This window comes from Helicoverpa zea, chromosome 10, assembly GCF_022581195.2.
Source record: "Helicoverpa zea isolate HzStark_Cry1AcR chromosome 10, ilHelZeax1.1, whole genome shotgun sequence".
Taxonomy (NCBI): Eukaryota; Metazoa; Arthropoda; class Insecta; order Lepidoptera; family Noctuidae; genus Helicoverpa; species Helicoverpa zea.
In genome coordinates this window covers 8,865,632-8,881,196 of record NC_061461.1, presented here as the reverse complement: position 1 = coordinate 8,881,196, position 15,565 = coordinate 8,865,632, and the positions used below count along the sequence as shown (strand labels likewise).

The window sequence follows — 15,565 nt, the reverse complement described above, 5'->3', positions numbered from 1 at the left end:
TTTATATCAATTTCTTAATTTTAAAAGATAATAAAAATCTCGCAGGTTACGCTTTAAGATATGGTTATCTTCAAATGAATACATCTCAATACCGTCACGTCTCTGCAGGTGGTGAACCTCCCCCCTCCGTGTTTGCAAATGTACGTACACGTTGTATGTCGTAAAAATGACAAACTTACATTTATTGCCTTGTAGGACACATGTAAGTAATGTCGTGTCGTGTAGTATGGTTTTTGTCAGCAGGCAATCGGCGATTTATTGAATCGCATTGTTGATTATTTTATTAACGACTTCTTTCGATTGCGTGAACGTTACTCGCAATCACAACTCGAATGGTCCTGCCACATGCTGTTCTGCTGAGAGGCTTGACGAACCAAAGTTTATCACGAGTTATAAATAGCGCAACTGTTACTTATCCTAATGATGCTCGCAGACCTCTTGATTCATGAGCCATGGACTGGATGCAATAGTAATCTCTAACAATTACACCTTGTCATAATTGCATAAGAGATCAATACGGATCGTCGACATAATTTCTTCATGTCATAGTTTATTTCATCAGTTTAATGTATGGTACAATCAGCATAGATAACCTAAGCTTAATTCGTACAAAATTTTATCATCGTTTCGTTCACCAAGAAACTTTTCTAATGCAATGATTACATTGCAATGACAGCCTTAGTTTTTTTAATATCCGTGGCCATTAGCAGGACTGAATACTACTGACTATTCTCTTATACGAGAATATATTATTGCCGTTGAATTTTGAAATCATTAGCAGAATAATATTTTTATATTTAGGTACCGAGTAAATAAATAAAATTATTTATTTTGTTGACGTTAATTGAGAACGGATTCAATGATATGGGTGCGTATCGGTTCGCGCAGATTTAACTTGTTATTGAGAGTTACGATTGTCATTAATATCGTAATGGAATCGATTTATGTTCGAGAATCATCTCATTGATTTTATTGCTTGGCCTATATCAGGCGTATATTACTGCGTTTTATTCTTAATTCTTTCAAAGGCAACCTTATTACTGTACGCTAATTTGTGATCACCTTTGTGATGCGTATTTAATAATTACTGTTCGTTATTTATTGTAGAAACTATTATAAGGTGCGTGAATTAAAGTAAATTAGGCGTGGCCTTAATTGTTTGATTATGGTTTTTTCTTTTAGTCGACAATGAGGTAAATAAAACGGGATATTGCCATCACCCTTTCAATGTTCTCATTATTGGTACTTCGCCACAGGGTAGTAAAACCAAAATTGCGTCGTTTTTCGAACTCATACGAAGTCAAGGTTTCATTTTGTGTGCCACCGCATTTTTTACATTGATATTCGCGGTTTCAATAAACTCCTTTGTCCAGACTGCGTTTTATTTGTTCCGGTGCTTTAATGTTAATTGAAAATCGTGGTAAGTGCACCCGATGAGGTCGCGAGACTAAAATTTTGTACAACCTCTCGTACAACGAAGTTAATATTTTCTGTATAATTTATCTCAAAAGGCAATTAAATATTGTCTAACATTAAAAACTGTACTCAACTTAATGTAAAGGATATTTAAGAAAATCATACAGGAGTAATGTACATAAACGAGTAGGTATCGTTTATGTACAGATTTTTAATTAACTTAATAACGAAGGATTAACCAGATACAGCAGGTTAAGCTCCCCACGTATATTTAAATTATTGCGAGTATTTACATTCGTGTATGATTCTCAGACGGTTGAACAATTAATTAATTGCGGATTGCTTCTCGGTACGTCGCCGTAAAGAAGATGTCGGCGAATAATTTCGGAGACTTTCACATGTCATCGATTAATTTTAATCGATCACATAAAATATTATTATTAATCAACAATATTCAATATGTATGCATACTTCTTCGTAACATAACTACGTGGATTTATTTAAATTGCCGTCTGTTAATTTATAAAGGCCACCGGCGAATCCAAATTGAAAATTAACCCCATTTACACACACCTCCTGGCGCTCACTTTTTAAAACTTTTTATATCATGTCAACACCGTCGATAAATTATGACCACTCTAACAAGCTATTATTATGGACCCTGACATTTTATTTAACGTAATTTTGGGCAAAATTGAAAATTCACCCAAAACTTTTGGCCTGGGGTGCAACAGGAATGGGTTTTTGAGATTTATGTCCGTCGATTTTGGAGTCATTTAAAATTCTAATACTTTGTTTATACTATAGATATAAAAGCTTATCGATTTCTTGGAATGGTTAAATGTTTGGTTATCTGGTTCGATATAAGTTAAACATCGACGTTTTCATTTTATTAGCATACTAATTTTTGATTTTAACCTGTGTCGTGTGTCGAAAAGTCCCAAAGTGGATCGTGTCAGGTGGCCCTCATTGGACATAGTTCATTGACACCGGTCAGGTAGGGCCAGTAGATGATTGATCTGCTCCCTTATCACACGCCGTCGCCTACGTGCGGCTTTCTCAAAGACACATTGTCTACGACCAGAGAAGCGAACACTAATAGCACTACAAACATATTCTACTCGAAACGTAATCTTACACATAGTTAACTTAATTTACTATGTAAATATTTTCTTTTGTTTCAGAATGTTCAGGCGTACAATAAGGCGATTAAAGAAATGTAAGAAATAAGTATTTTTATTGATTAGGGACCTGAATCTGCATGTCATATAATGATAATTTATTTATTAGTGAAAGTGTGGACAGCACGGATGAAATAAATATTGAAAATTAGCGTCAGTTCTGGAGTTGATATCAATTTCATGGATATCATTTTACATTTCCAATTTGCATTTGAATGCCGTCCTTAATACCGTTTAATTAAGATTCAAATTTAAAACTTCAATAATCAGAGTGCTGTAAACGTATGGCGCCAACGGAACGCGAGTGGACATTTTGTAAATTGAAAAACTGACAGTTTGCAGTAAGTGGTTCCCATCGTGGCCCTTTCACCGTAATGATGATGGGATAATTGAATTTTCAGCGTGACGTAAAGCCTGTAAAAATATTTTATCAGGGTTTATTCGCTTTCCCCTTAGAACTAACTAACAATAAAGCCTACGGAATGTCGTTCTATTTAACAGAAGAACCCCAAGAAATCGCTTTGAATCTTGAAAATACTGTAAATTGAATTCAAACGATGGTTGCTAATTCAGTGTTCTTTTTGATTGTTTAAAGAAAAACTTGTTAAAACGCCATAATTATGCAAATGTTTGCCGACGTGCAGTAGGTAGGCCGGCGCCGCAACTAATTTAGAAAGTTATTTTTATATTTAAACTGTTGCGTTGAACGATTTTCTTCAAGTTATTTATTTAACGCCGACGGGTACACAGTTTTCTGTAATTGGACACTATTTGGGTTTACTCCTACGTACTAATCTGTCATAATTTCACAATCAGGTTAGGTAGGTCGAACACTTAAACAAACGCTGTGTTTTATTTGCAGATGGGATATTCCCGCGCTACTGGAGAAAATTCCGAAATTGGGGGCAGTCATAGACTTGACAAACACAGCTCGATACTACAATCCTGAGGTATGTAGACACAACAAGTGGGTCTTCCAGAGAAGCCTGTTCAAATGACATTGTAGTAGAACAAAAGAGTACTCAGACTTTGCACACATCGCATACCGAAACGCACATCTTAGTTCCATAAACATTCCTCGGTTGTTAGTAATAATGAAAGGTAACAACCACTCGTGCTAACAAATGTAAGACAACGTGTAGGGCTAGTTACGACTCTTACTTGTGTGGATAGCGCCCGTAGGAATCCCGGCCCGCCCGCCATGTGTTAGAATACCGGGAAGCTATAAAATTATGTTCAGTTTTACGATTGAAAGTCACATTTTCCAGTACGATGCTTTGTTCGTGCTTACGTCTGATTACCTTGCATTCATCTTCTAGCATAATCCGATCGTAAAACACGGGTTCCATGGAGTAGTTGACTCTAAGCCCGCTGTGGTCCAAGTTGCCAAACGACATGCCCTGGCTTAGGGTGTTACCAGGCTTTTATACTCCTTAATTTATAGCTATACTGAGAGTTTCATGATGTTGTAATGTAGGTGTTAATGGTGTGATGATGTCTTAAGCAGTCTTTGGTGAAACCTGGTAAATTGTAATTCAATTGAATGGAAATTATAATCAAGGCATCAAATTACTTGTACCTAACTAGTTTCTTACAAATGGCGGGTTGCACCGTTTAACTATAACGAAAACCAAACCGGATGGTATTATCTATGAAATTACCCTCATGTTGCAACCGCTCATCGCCATTCGTATACGGCGATGCATAAAATTGACTCCAAAATAATCCGAAGCCTACAGCAAATAAAACGGTATCCTCTAAACGAGTAACAGGCTAGGAATCGTGAAGACATCTTGGCTGAACAAGTCGGCAAATTCTATGAAGAACTCACATCGCCTAGCTGTGAATGCAGTAAAGCTAGTTGTGACACACAATTGTGACTTGTCGTCCCATTATGCACACTTCAACACTTGTAATAAATGTCTAGGGCTCTGATACATTCGACGCCATTGTGATGTCCCATGGTGCTTAGCTAATGTGTGTGACGAGCTGAACCCGTTACACGTTTGTACGCTGTGTAATTTACAGCACTTGTAAAAGGCTGAGTTTATGAACATAGGCTCTGGGTCAGGTCATGTTGAAAAATCTTAAAGTCAAGTTCAAATGTTTTTATTTCAAATAGGCGCTTGCAGGTTCTTATGAAAGGTTACACTAGTTACACGGTTTCAAAAAGTTGGTCCCATGGAGAAGAGCTGGTAATAAACACGATGAACACAATTTTTTCAAATTGCATGATGTGGTTAAAATACTGTATAATAAATATAAAACAGAAACTACCAAATCAGTTAACTAACCTGAATGCTTCACAGTATTAGTTCTAAATGTCAATCACTAGAATTAACTTAAGTAGAATCGTTCCTTTTTTTTTGGCTTATTATAATCTATTCTAAATGAAGTGCAACTAATCGCTCACCAATAAGCCAATGAACTCCAAATTCCCATACTCATGATATTATTCAAACAACCACTTATTCACTTATAAAGTGTAATACATTAGATTTATTTAGTAATATTAAATATCTCTATTAATTAAGCCGTAGTGAATTTGACTGGTTTGGGTTTCGACACCTCTCTAATCTGATTGGTAATTGTCATCTGTTGACGTCTAGTGACTCGTCGCTCACTTCATTATTACGTGCCACCGAGTAAACAGTAAATGGAGTATTTATAAGCATGTCTTGCCTAGTCTACATCTTTTGTCGGTCAGCGTGTACATAATCAAGGTTTATACTTAGATGTACCTATGTATGAATCGCTGTGCGCTCAAATATCTCAATGATCTGTTATTATAACGCATTTCAATAATTGCAAATAAAAATTGAATCATTATTTTATATCAGAAACTAAATAATAAATAATATTTTTATTACCACAGTCAAGGATACAATATTTCACTGTTACATTATTGTACAAAGAAAAGTAGTACCCTGTCTCTTAAACTAGTTAACTCTTAAAATAGTATTTTTCAGGACCAATATTGCAATCGTTTTCCAAACGGTTTTTGGCCTTAAAACATAGTCTTCCATTTTTGAATTATCTGTGTCATGCTTACCATTGGCCTTCTCATGCTCTACTTACATTCTATAATCTCATTATTAAATGCGTATCTTTAATAACACGATCATTTGGAACCGGCTTAAGAAGTAATGTGTACTTTGTATTTGAAGTTAGTTTTGGTGGTATGCTTGCATGTAATTTATTTTTATTCATTTTAAGAGTTTGAATAAATAGAGAAAAAAAATGCTAACTATTATAATATATAAAAAAAACACACGTTACAAATAATCCAAACAGGCACTTTATTTAAAACAGTTTAACTAAGACAATAACTTTCCATACTTCGAATGCAACCGGTTGATTTAAATGAGCATTACTATGTAAATAATGATTGGTCTCTTTGTTATAGGAATTAAAAGCTGCGGGCATACTACACAAGAAAATTTTTATGCCAGGCCGCATTATACCTCCCGAGGACAAAGTGACAGAGTAAGTCCATCTTCCCCGGCGCTGTTTACGTGCGATTAATCGCGCTCTCGTGTAAGACGACTTCACGACGCGACTCCGAGCCTTTTTAGCTCGCCCAAGTAGAAGATGTATCTCACACACATACGTACATGTTCCAGACGTAATCTTTATCACATAAACCTTTGAAAGTCAGCCATTGAGAAGTGACGTAGTATTTGTTGTGTCCATATCGAACCGCGACAATATTTCATACTGAAATATAGCGGAGATTGTCCGTATCGACATTCTTTTAAAAGCTCTCAAAAACCAAGGAACATTTAAAAATATTGCAGCTCTAAATCACTCGACAACGAGTTGACTACAGACCACTAAATACTAGTGATTGATGCGGACTTTATATTCGACGACATTTCGCCTAAGGATGATACAGCCTAACAAGTTTACACCCGCCCTTATACGGTGGTACGTAAATCAGAAACAGAACAGCTATCTATCAAATCGCGGAGTTATCGTTTTGCATTCGCGGCGGATTTTAATTTGAAGCGTCGAATTGGCGCCATTCGTAGGCCGAATATGGGTAATGTTATAAATCTACGCGCGAAGCGTGGGCGGTGCGGCGCGCGCCTAAGGGCCGCCGTCGACCCGACTGGTGCCGGTAGAGGTACCTATTCTCGTATTCAATTGAACTTGGTCACATCCAGCGCTTGTGTCGATGGCGTCTGCCGCCCACGCGGGGTCCGATGCCATTCGGAATTTGAAAGGCATTTGTCGCAGCACCGATGCGTGTGCTCACGTGTAGCAGTTGTCCGCTGCAACTAAAACATACGGCGTTTTATTATGTCGTAAACTCTGACACTATCGGTGTAGTCATATTACAGATTTTCGGTTAATTGATACGTTTCATAAAATTCTAAATGCCTATAATGTGACTAAATTGTTGATGGATAAGATCATAAATATCTTATGGTCTACTTAGTACCTATCCTTCATCTATACACTAAGTAGAATTATCAAAGAAAATGATTTATATCTCTTCTCCATTGTATCTCAAATAAACAAATAAGTTTGAAATACGTGTATATCACACTACATATCACTTTATAAAATGATTTGCTCAGCTTTAACTTGAAGATTATCTCGATCATTTGTCTGGTCTTTTGTTCGTCGCTGCGCCCCATCGTCGGCCGTCATCGACATAAATAACCATCGGCATTTCTAAGATAGTTCGCTGTTGTTATCAAGGTGCGGACCTCGCATCTGTTTGACAGTTAAGGTTAGACAAATGCGCCACCCGTACAGCTACTTCGAATCTTAACTAAAAGGCATGTCGACTTAATGACAGGTCTATATGTTTTGAGAATAGGACTCTCGACACATCTTCCGTATCAGTTTTTACTGTGATGACAATAGATTTTTGAGATACTTGTTTTGTCAAGAAAGCTCTCCTTTAGTTTGTGAATGCTGAACAATTAAAGAAAATTCTACAGAAACTTGGGGCAGTTCATATTCTTTATGAATGACTCAGACAGAAAATTCGAGCCGAACGCGGGAAAAATTTCCGACGTAAATTGCATCACACTGCAATTTAGTCTAGACAGGTAACGTCGGGTGAACATGGCCACTAATAAACTGGTGCTATTATTTTATGATATTAATAAAATTGGGAATAAATGTATTGTCATGAGACCTTCATTTATACGACCTTTTACTGAGCGAAGATGATCAGACGTGCGCTCGTAATGATGCTCGCGTGCTCACTCGGTTCATTTATCACGGCTGTATTTTTACTTGTTTTCCATGTCGACTGTCGACAATCATGTCGTCATTACAAACCCGTTCGTGTACATATCACCCCGTCTATAAATTGTGAACAACGCCGGTGGTACCGATCGTCCGTTTAATAGATTTTTACTGCTCTGCTTTTAAGGGTTTTATTGTTTTGACGATTTATTCGCTGTTACAGATTCCTTTAGTTTAAAGCTACACCCATTACAGGCCTATTTTCCGGGAACTTGGTGATAAACTTAATGTTTCACTCTACAGTACAATCGTATCATCATTTACTATCTCAAATGCACACGATGAAGTTCGAGGTATGGTACACCCACGGACTAGAGTCATCGCTTGATCCAATATTGATACATCAGATTCTATGTCATGCATACTTGTTAAATCCGCTTCTAAGCTTTTTTCTTCTTTGTTTTTTATTTGTGATAATATTAGCACATGATTGAGATTTATAACGAGACAATTTAACATAGTATTAAGTCACAAAATTATTTTTAGTCAGTTCAATCATGTTTGGGAAAACCAAAAAAATGTTTTGACTTTGAACCTGGCGTCTAATAGACACCCAAGTGCTGTGACGTCAACCGTGCGTATAGTTTGTATATACGGTATACAAATATGAAACGACGCGTGCAAAAGATTGACATCATCACGGTTCAGTACACACGGCGCCCAAGATTGTTGTCACTGGTCTGGACAATTCGAAGACAATAGACACTTTAATGATCCCTCAATAAAGTATGTCCACGTACGTATCTTACGAGCTGTGAACTCGTTTATCGCACTAAAGGTGTTAAAAGTAAATTCTCACGTTGTTGACTGTTTGTCTAGTAAGAGGCCAGTGTAAATCAGAGTAAGATAGGAGACTTCCGAGCGTGATAACAAACACATAAATATAGAGACCGCCAGCCATTGTCCAAATTTACTGTCACTAACCCATTCTACTAACACTGGACGGTTATTTTTCTCTAACCGTCTGATGATAATGTGGTGTTCAACGTTGAATTATTGGTGTTTTGATCAACTGCGACGGATATAATTACCAAGCACTCTTTACGAGATAGTATCAGCTTTCCGCATGAACTTATCGCTTCAGATCCTGCTATTGGTTTCAGTAAATAGCAATAAGTAAGCTTAACAACGATTATAAGCAAAGCGTGTATTTATAACGTTAACGTTAAGCTAGTTATGGTAATGCGCGCGTTCTATACTAATGAACGCGATAAGATCTATCAAAGATATCGCGTGGAGCCAATTCCACCTGGCATACCAGCAAACAATATTTTCTCCTTGTATCAATATTAACTTTAATATTTATTACGGTATTCATAACTTGCCCAACTATAATAACATAAATTCAATAGAATGATGAAACGAATTGCCGATTTTCTATAATGTCCATAATAATGCTAATAACTTGTCTATTACAAGTTGCTTGAGCGTAATAGCTGATCTAAATATCGACAATGTTGTAGTATTCTTTATTACAGTGTGTGGATAATGATTTGGACCACACAGGCGAGGGATAATTGAGACATTGTATGTATTATTATAAAGTTGTCCTGTTATTATACCTACTTTTATTTAGTACGAGTGGTTACGAAAGTTCTTGGTTGCATCGTACTCGGAGTTAATTAAACGCTTACGAAACGTAGTACATGATTTGATTAGAACGTGCCCTTGTTTTAATGCAAGTAATTATTTTCTGGTCCCGCCGAGTAATGATGACAAGTTTGATGAATATGAGCGACATTTTATAGATTAAAATGTTCATTATACGATACTAAACAAATGGGTAGACGGTAAATAATTGTTTTAGATGATTCTTTATTTAATAAGGATAACTTTTTTTTACTGCAGTTCTGGTTACGGTGGCTATTTATTATTATTTATTATAGCTAATTTAAAGAAACCAGAACTAATAATTATGATTCGCGACTATGGATCATCAGATATTCCAGAAACAATATGATCTCAATTTAAAAGATGTTAAAAAATGTCATGAGTAATTATCTTAAAATGTATTATTCACCATAATCATAATGGCTGTATTCTGTCTCGTCATAATTACAATGACAGACTTCATGGAAATTCATATGAATGTAGGGCTTTCTAGGATGCTGGGATTAATTAATTCGTTACTCACATATGGTCAGAGTATTGTGTTAAAACAAACATAATACGGTAGTTTTATGTGTCATTGGCGCCGCTTCTAATGATCCCGCTAATTAATTTGCACATCCTACATCTTTAATTGGTGACGAATCACATTGTTGTGGTTTTATTACTATTAAAGCAACATTACCATACATGTCGGGTTTTAGAAGTTTATCAACGCTTCTAATATTTGCTTTATTATTTTATTGACAGCAAATAAAATTGCGCTTTTCAAACAATTTTTAATTGCTTATTTCGCAATCGTAAATGCTATTAGTCTAATTAGCATGTTTCAATTTTGGTGTTGGCAAAAGTTGTTTCTCTATTTATATGTTTATTGAAACTAAATGATCTAGATAATTTGTCTAGTTTAGAGTCATTGTAAAACTCGTTTTCAGTAGCCATTTAAATATTAATTTTCAATAATATACACGAATTCTGATTTGCATTCGCAACGCACTCAGATATTTTACAGCAGTTACAAAACAACAACAAGAAGGTATTCAAACTTGTTTGTCAAATGAAAAGCTCTCAAAGATTAAGTCGCAATAATAACTGTGGTTAACTCAAACGATGCCTCGGACAGAAACGACTCAATATCATCGACATTAAAGTAATAATGACCAGTTTGTTCGAATTTAATCATCGTATTGTTGTGCCGGCGGCACCTCGGCTAGACCACAAAGGAGGCTGTATTCTCGGAATTGGTATGTAATCGCAACAATTGTCGACTTAGGCTCCTGCCACACGCGCGAGCATGACCACAGTTCTACACAGAACGCTGTCGTTAAACCCAACAAGCACGGTTTTCCGTGTACAAGCCGGCCTGCGCAAGCAAAAGTGCGGTGAGCTTGCACGTGTGGCAGGAGCCTAAGGGACGTTATACCAACTGATTCACTATTCGTAATTGGGATAGTTTTTACGAGTATTACAGCGTTGTAGGACACGTAATGTGTGACTCAGTGCTGTAACCAGATGTAGTGGAGTACACAGGATGGCTAATATGTTAATAATTTTAATGAATCGCTTTTGTATTCATGGGTACGTTTAATGGGTTTATTTTTACGTACTTCATGTTTGGCTGAATGATTCATACTGTTTCATACATCATAAAAAATATTGTTAAGAATGGTTAAACTTGCCTAGTATGGTGAAAAACACAGTTCTGATAAACATCGTATTGTTTGTTCATAAACTTTTCAGAATTGATGAGATCGATATTTATTATTTGCTACATAATCAGTTCAAATATTAAGCGCTCTATTAATGTGAAAAACTTACTCTTGATAACTTTTGAGTAAATATGAAAGAAAGTTAATTTAGTAAAGTTGGAATCAGATAATCCTATCTGTACCAATAAATCACGTGCTTAAATCTGTTTTCGTACTATGTTTATTTTCACAACCTGAACGAACTCATGAAACTAATCATCTAAATCAAACATACGAATTAAAGAAAAGAATAAGTATCTCTTTCTACAAAATGTGCTTTATCTGACGTCGGTTAGGGTAACCACCCTGTATTTGTTACTGCGGACGTTTACAACTCGTTGAGTGACTTTTGAGACGTGAACTGTCTAGAGTATTTTAGGACACATTCTTCGCTCAAGTATTGTCGATTACGTCACAGTTTTAAAAATAGCTACCGTACCGTGCCTCGTCAAGTTTATCTTGCTTTTGTATCGGAATTTGCATAAGGTACAAACTTTTCTAGATTGTTCTCTAGTTGAAAATATTGAATATTGATTTACTTCCTGCCTGGTGTCTTCAGCGCTGTTTTGGTGTACCATGAAATTTTATTTTTATGAAAATGGAAAATAGAGTTTTTGTTGTACTTAATAGTGGGTATGCATATGAAAATAAGTGTGTAAGAAAGGCTTTATAGATACTCTAGAATAAACTTCCACACAAGTGATTTAGTTTCATTGTTATTTGTACTGTTGCTGTATTGATGAATTTTCTTTTAACACTAACTCTTTGTGGTTTTATTTTTGAAAAGAAACGTACACACATCGAGATATATTTGTTATAAATCGTTCTGTTAGAATAGTAAATGCGCATAGAAGCTGCCTATTAGAAAACCGCAATGTTTGGGTCGGTTATTACCAGCGATACCTTAATATGACATTGGAAATTTTTCCTTTCAATTAAAGTTAAAGAAGTTATTAAAACATCATTCGTCTTATACGACTCTCTAAGTCTGTAATTAAATCATATACTTTATTCGTATAAAAATTGTATAGTTGTTACACACTAACTAAAGGTGGATATCAAAATCAAACTCAACTCAAACTCAAACTCAAAATTTTTTATTTCAAATAGGCCTATGAAAGCTCTTTCGAAACGTCAAAGTTAGGTGCACGGTTCCAAAGAGTTGGTCTCATGGAGAAGAACCGGCAAGAAACTCCATGGACACTCTTTTTAAAAGAAAATAAAAATAATTACAGACATACAGTTTTCTAACTAGCCCTGAGAATGTTATACAATCCAAATTGAGCTAAAAATGTATTAATAAATTATACAAAATAATTTTAGTGCAATCTTTACTGGAAAAATAATTTATACAATTCAAAGAAAAAATATATTGGGTAACCAAGTTATTATACAATGCAATTTGGGGTCTTGCTGGCTTGGGCTTGGCTGGTCTGGGCGGAGGCACTCCCGTGCCCGTGGTCGCCGGGGAAGCCACATGTGCAGAGAAAAAGAAAAAACAATATTAATTTAGCGCCAGGCATCACTGTCATTAATGTAATCCTGAATTTTATAATACGCCTTTTTAATCAAAATGTTTTTAACTACATTCTTAAACTTTTTATCCGTGAGATCAAGGATACATTTAGGTAGCTTGTTATAAAACCGTACACAATTCCCTAAGAACGACTTATTTGTTTTTGTTAGCCTAAACTTGGGAACCACTAATTTATGTTTGTTACGTGTATTTATCTGGTGAATGTCACTTTTAACTGTGAATTTATGGATGTTTTTGCGAACAAACATAATATTTTCAAAAATATACAAGGAAGGTAATGTAAGTATATTAATTTCCTTAAAGAATTCTCTAAGAGATTCGCGAGAGCCCATGCCATAGATCGCTCGGATCGCCCTTTTTTGCAAAACGAAAATTGATTGGACATCAGCCGCTGCCCCCCATAGCAGAATGCCATATGACATCACGCAATGGAAATAGGCGAAGTATACAAGCCTGGCCGTAGCTATATCGGTCAGTTGTCTGATTTTTCTGACTGCAAAAGCAGCAGAACCAAGTCGCCCTGATAGGGAGGATATATGGGGACCCCATTGCAATTTACTGTCAATGGTAATGCCCAGAAATACTGTGCTGTTAATTAACTCTAATTTGCTGTTATCGAGCATTATATTTGTTTCAACCGCAGTGACGTTAGGCAAACAGAACTTAAGACATTTAGTCTTGGAAGCGTTTAATAATAAATTGTTGGCTGCGAACCATTTGGAGAGAATTTCTAGGCTTTCATTAATGTGACTAACATTGGGGTTCTTACGCTTAACTTTAAAAACAAGGGAAGTGTCATCCGCAAACAAAATAACATCCGAAATATCAGACAACACAAATGGAAGGTCATTTATATAAGCTAGGAACAGAAATGGACCCAGTATAGAGCCTTGAGGCACGCCCATTTTTACAACTGTCCCCGAAGATGTTGAGCCGCAGACATCCACTTTTTGCTGTCTGTTGGATAGATAAGACCGGACAAGTTCAAGAGATTTTCCACGAATGCCGTAGTGTCTCAGCTTAGAAATGAGTGTATCGTGGTCCACACAATCAAACGCCTTGGAGAGATCACAGAATATACCGACGGCATCCTGCGAACTCTCCCAGGCTTCCAAAATCTGAGTGACTAACCGCGCACTTGCGTCCGTAGTGGACCTACCCTTTGTAAAGCCGAATTGACGGTCGTGCAGTATATCGTTTAAGTTAAAATGGTTTAACATCTGATCAAGCATGATCCTTTCGAATATTTTACTTAGAGCCGGGAGAATAGAAATGGGTCTGTAGTTTGACGGATTTTTCTTACAACCTGACTTAAATATTGGAATGACCTTACTGTGTTTCATCAAATCAGGAAAGGTGCCTTCATCTATACACGAGTTAAATATTTGACTGAGTATTGGTGCAATATTGTCAATCACGGAGCTCAGGGCTTTAACAGAGATTCCCCATAAGTCTTCCGTTTTTTTTAAATTAAGGTTTTTGAAAGCTTTTTTTACTGTATTAAAAGTTATGTAATGGAATCCGAAATCCGGTACTTCTTTAGTAAAATTTTGTTTTAGTAATGCCTCTGCAAGTGTAGAGGACGAGTTAAGTGATTTAGTAACCTCTACTGGTACATTAGAGAAAAAATTATCAAACGCGTTAGCAACCTGCACATTATCCGACACAGTTGCATCATTAATCGTTAACGATAGTTCAGTATCCCGGACTTTAATTTGACCCGTTTCCGCATTTATTATTTTCCAAACGGTTTTTATTTTATTATCCGATTTAGTTATTCTGTCACTAATTGATTTAGACTTTGCAAGAATACATACACTTTTGAATACCTTAGAGTAGTTCCGTACATGATCATGAAAAGATTTATCAGATGTCATTGATTTTTCTCGATACAGGTTATACAATACATCTCTGCTTATCCTAATCCCTTTTGTACACCATTCGTTGAATTTTAATTTATTGTCGATTTTTAGTTTCTTAATAGGACATGATTTATTAAATTCTAGACAAAGTGTGTTAAATAACTTATTAAATTTAGTATTCGAGTCCTCTGATTTAAAACTACTGCATAATTTATTGACAACATTATTTTTAAAGGTTTCTAAGGTTCTGTCTGTTAATTGTCTGTATTTTATTACTATGTTTGACGGAGTGTTTCTATTAGCAGGAAAGCTAACAAGCTGCCCCAAGTGATCCGATCTCACACCAGCAATAATGGAAGAATGCTGAACCACACAATTTGTAAAAATATTGTCTAAACATGAACTTGACGATGGTGTAATTCTAGTGGGTTCATTAAACAAATGTTTTAAATTAAAAGATTGAAATAGAGATAACAGTTGATATTTATCAGAAGATTCAGAAGATATATCTATGTTAAAGTCACCGCAAATGAAAACTAGTTTATTTGACTTAAAAATCTTCCTAAGTATTTCCTCCATATTTGTAATAAATAATGAAAAGTTACTTGCTGGTGGTCTATATACACATAAGAATAAATGACTTCCTATTTCTGCACATGCTACCTCGCACAGGCGATTAACAGAGCTCGAAGTGATGTCGCTTCTATCCTTAAATTTTAAGTTATTTTTACACAATATCAATGTACCCCCACCCTCTGCAGTTACCCTATTAAATACACTAGCAACCTTGAAATTATTGATATTAAATAACATTTTCTCAGGCTTGAGCCATGTCTCACAAAGACATAATATATCTATAGAAAACTTATCAGTTAAAAGTTCAATGTCTAATATTTTGCCAGAAAAACGGTTTACATTCTGATGAAATAGGATGAGGTTATCGCTACG

General features: G+C 35.8%; 1 protein-coding gene across 1 annotated transcript in view; it reads left to right on the top strand.

Moving 5' to 3' along the window:
* Positions 1–15,565, top strand: part of LOC124633718 (RNA/RNP complex-1-interacting phosphatase) — a 56,628-nt gene that overhangs the window by 25,444 nt on the left and 15,619 nt on the right. Inside the window, exons 3-5 of the mRNA XM_047169029.1 lie at positions 2,601–2,635; positions 3,460–3,547; positions 6,004–6,083. Coding sequence (XP_047024985.1) covers positions 2,601–2,635; positions 3,460–3,547; positions 6,004–6,083 — 203 coding nt within the window. The remainder of the gene's footprint in view (positions 1–2,600; positions 2,636–3,459; positions 3,548–6,003; positions 6,084–15,565) is intronic.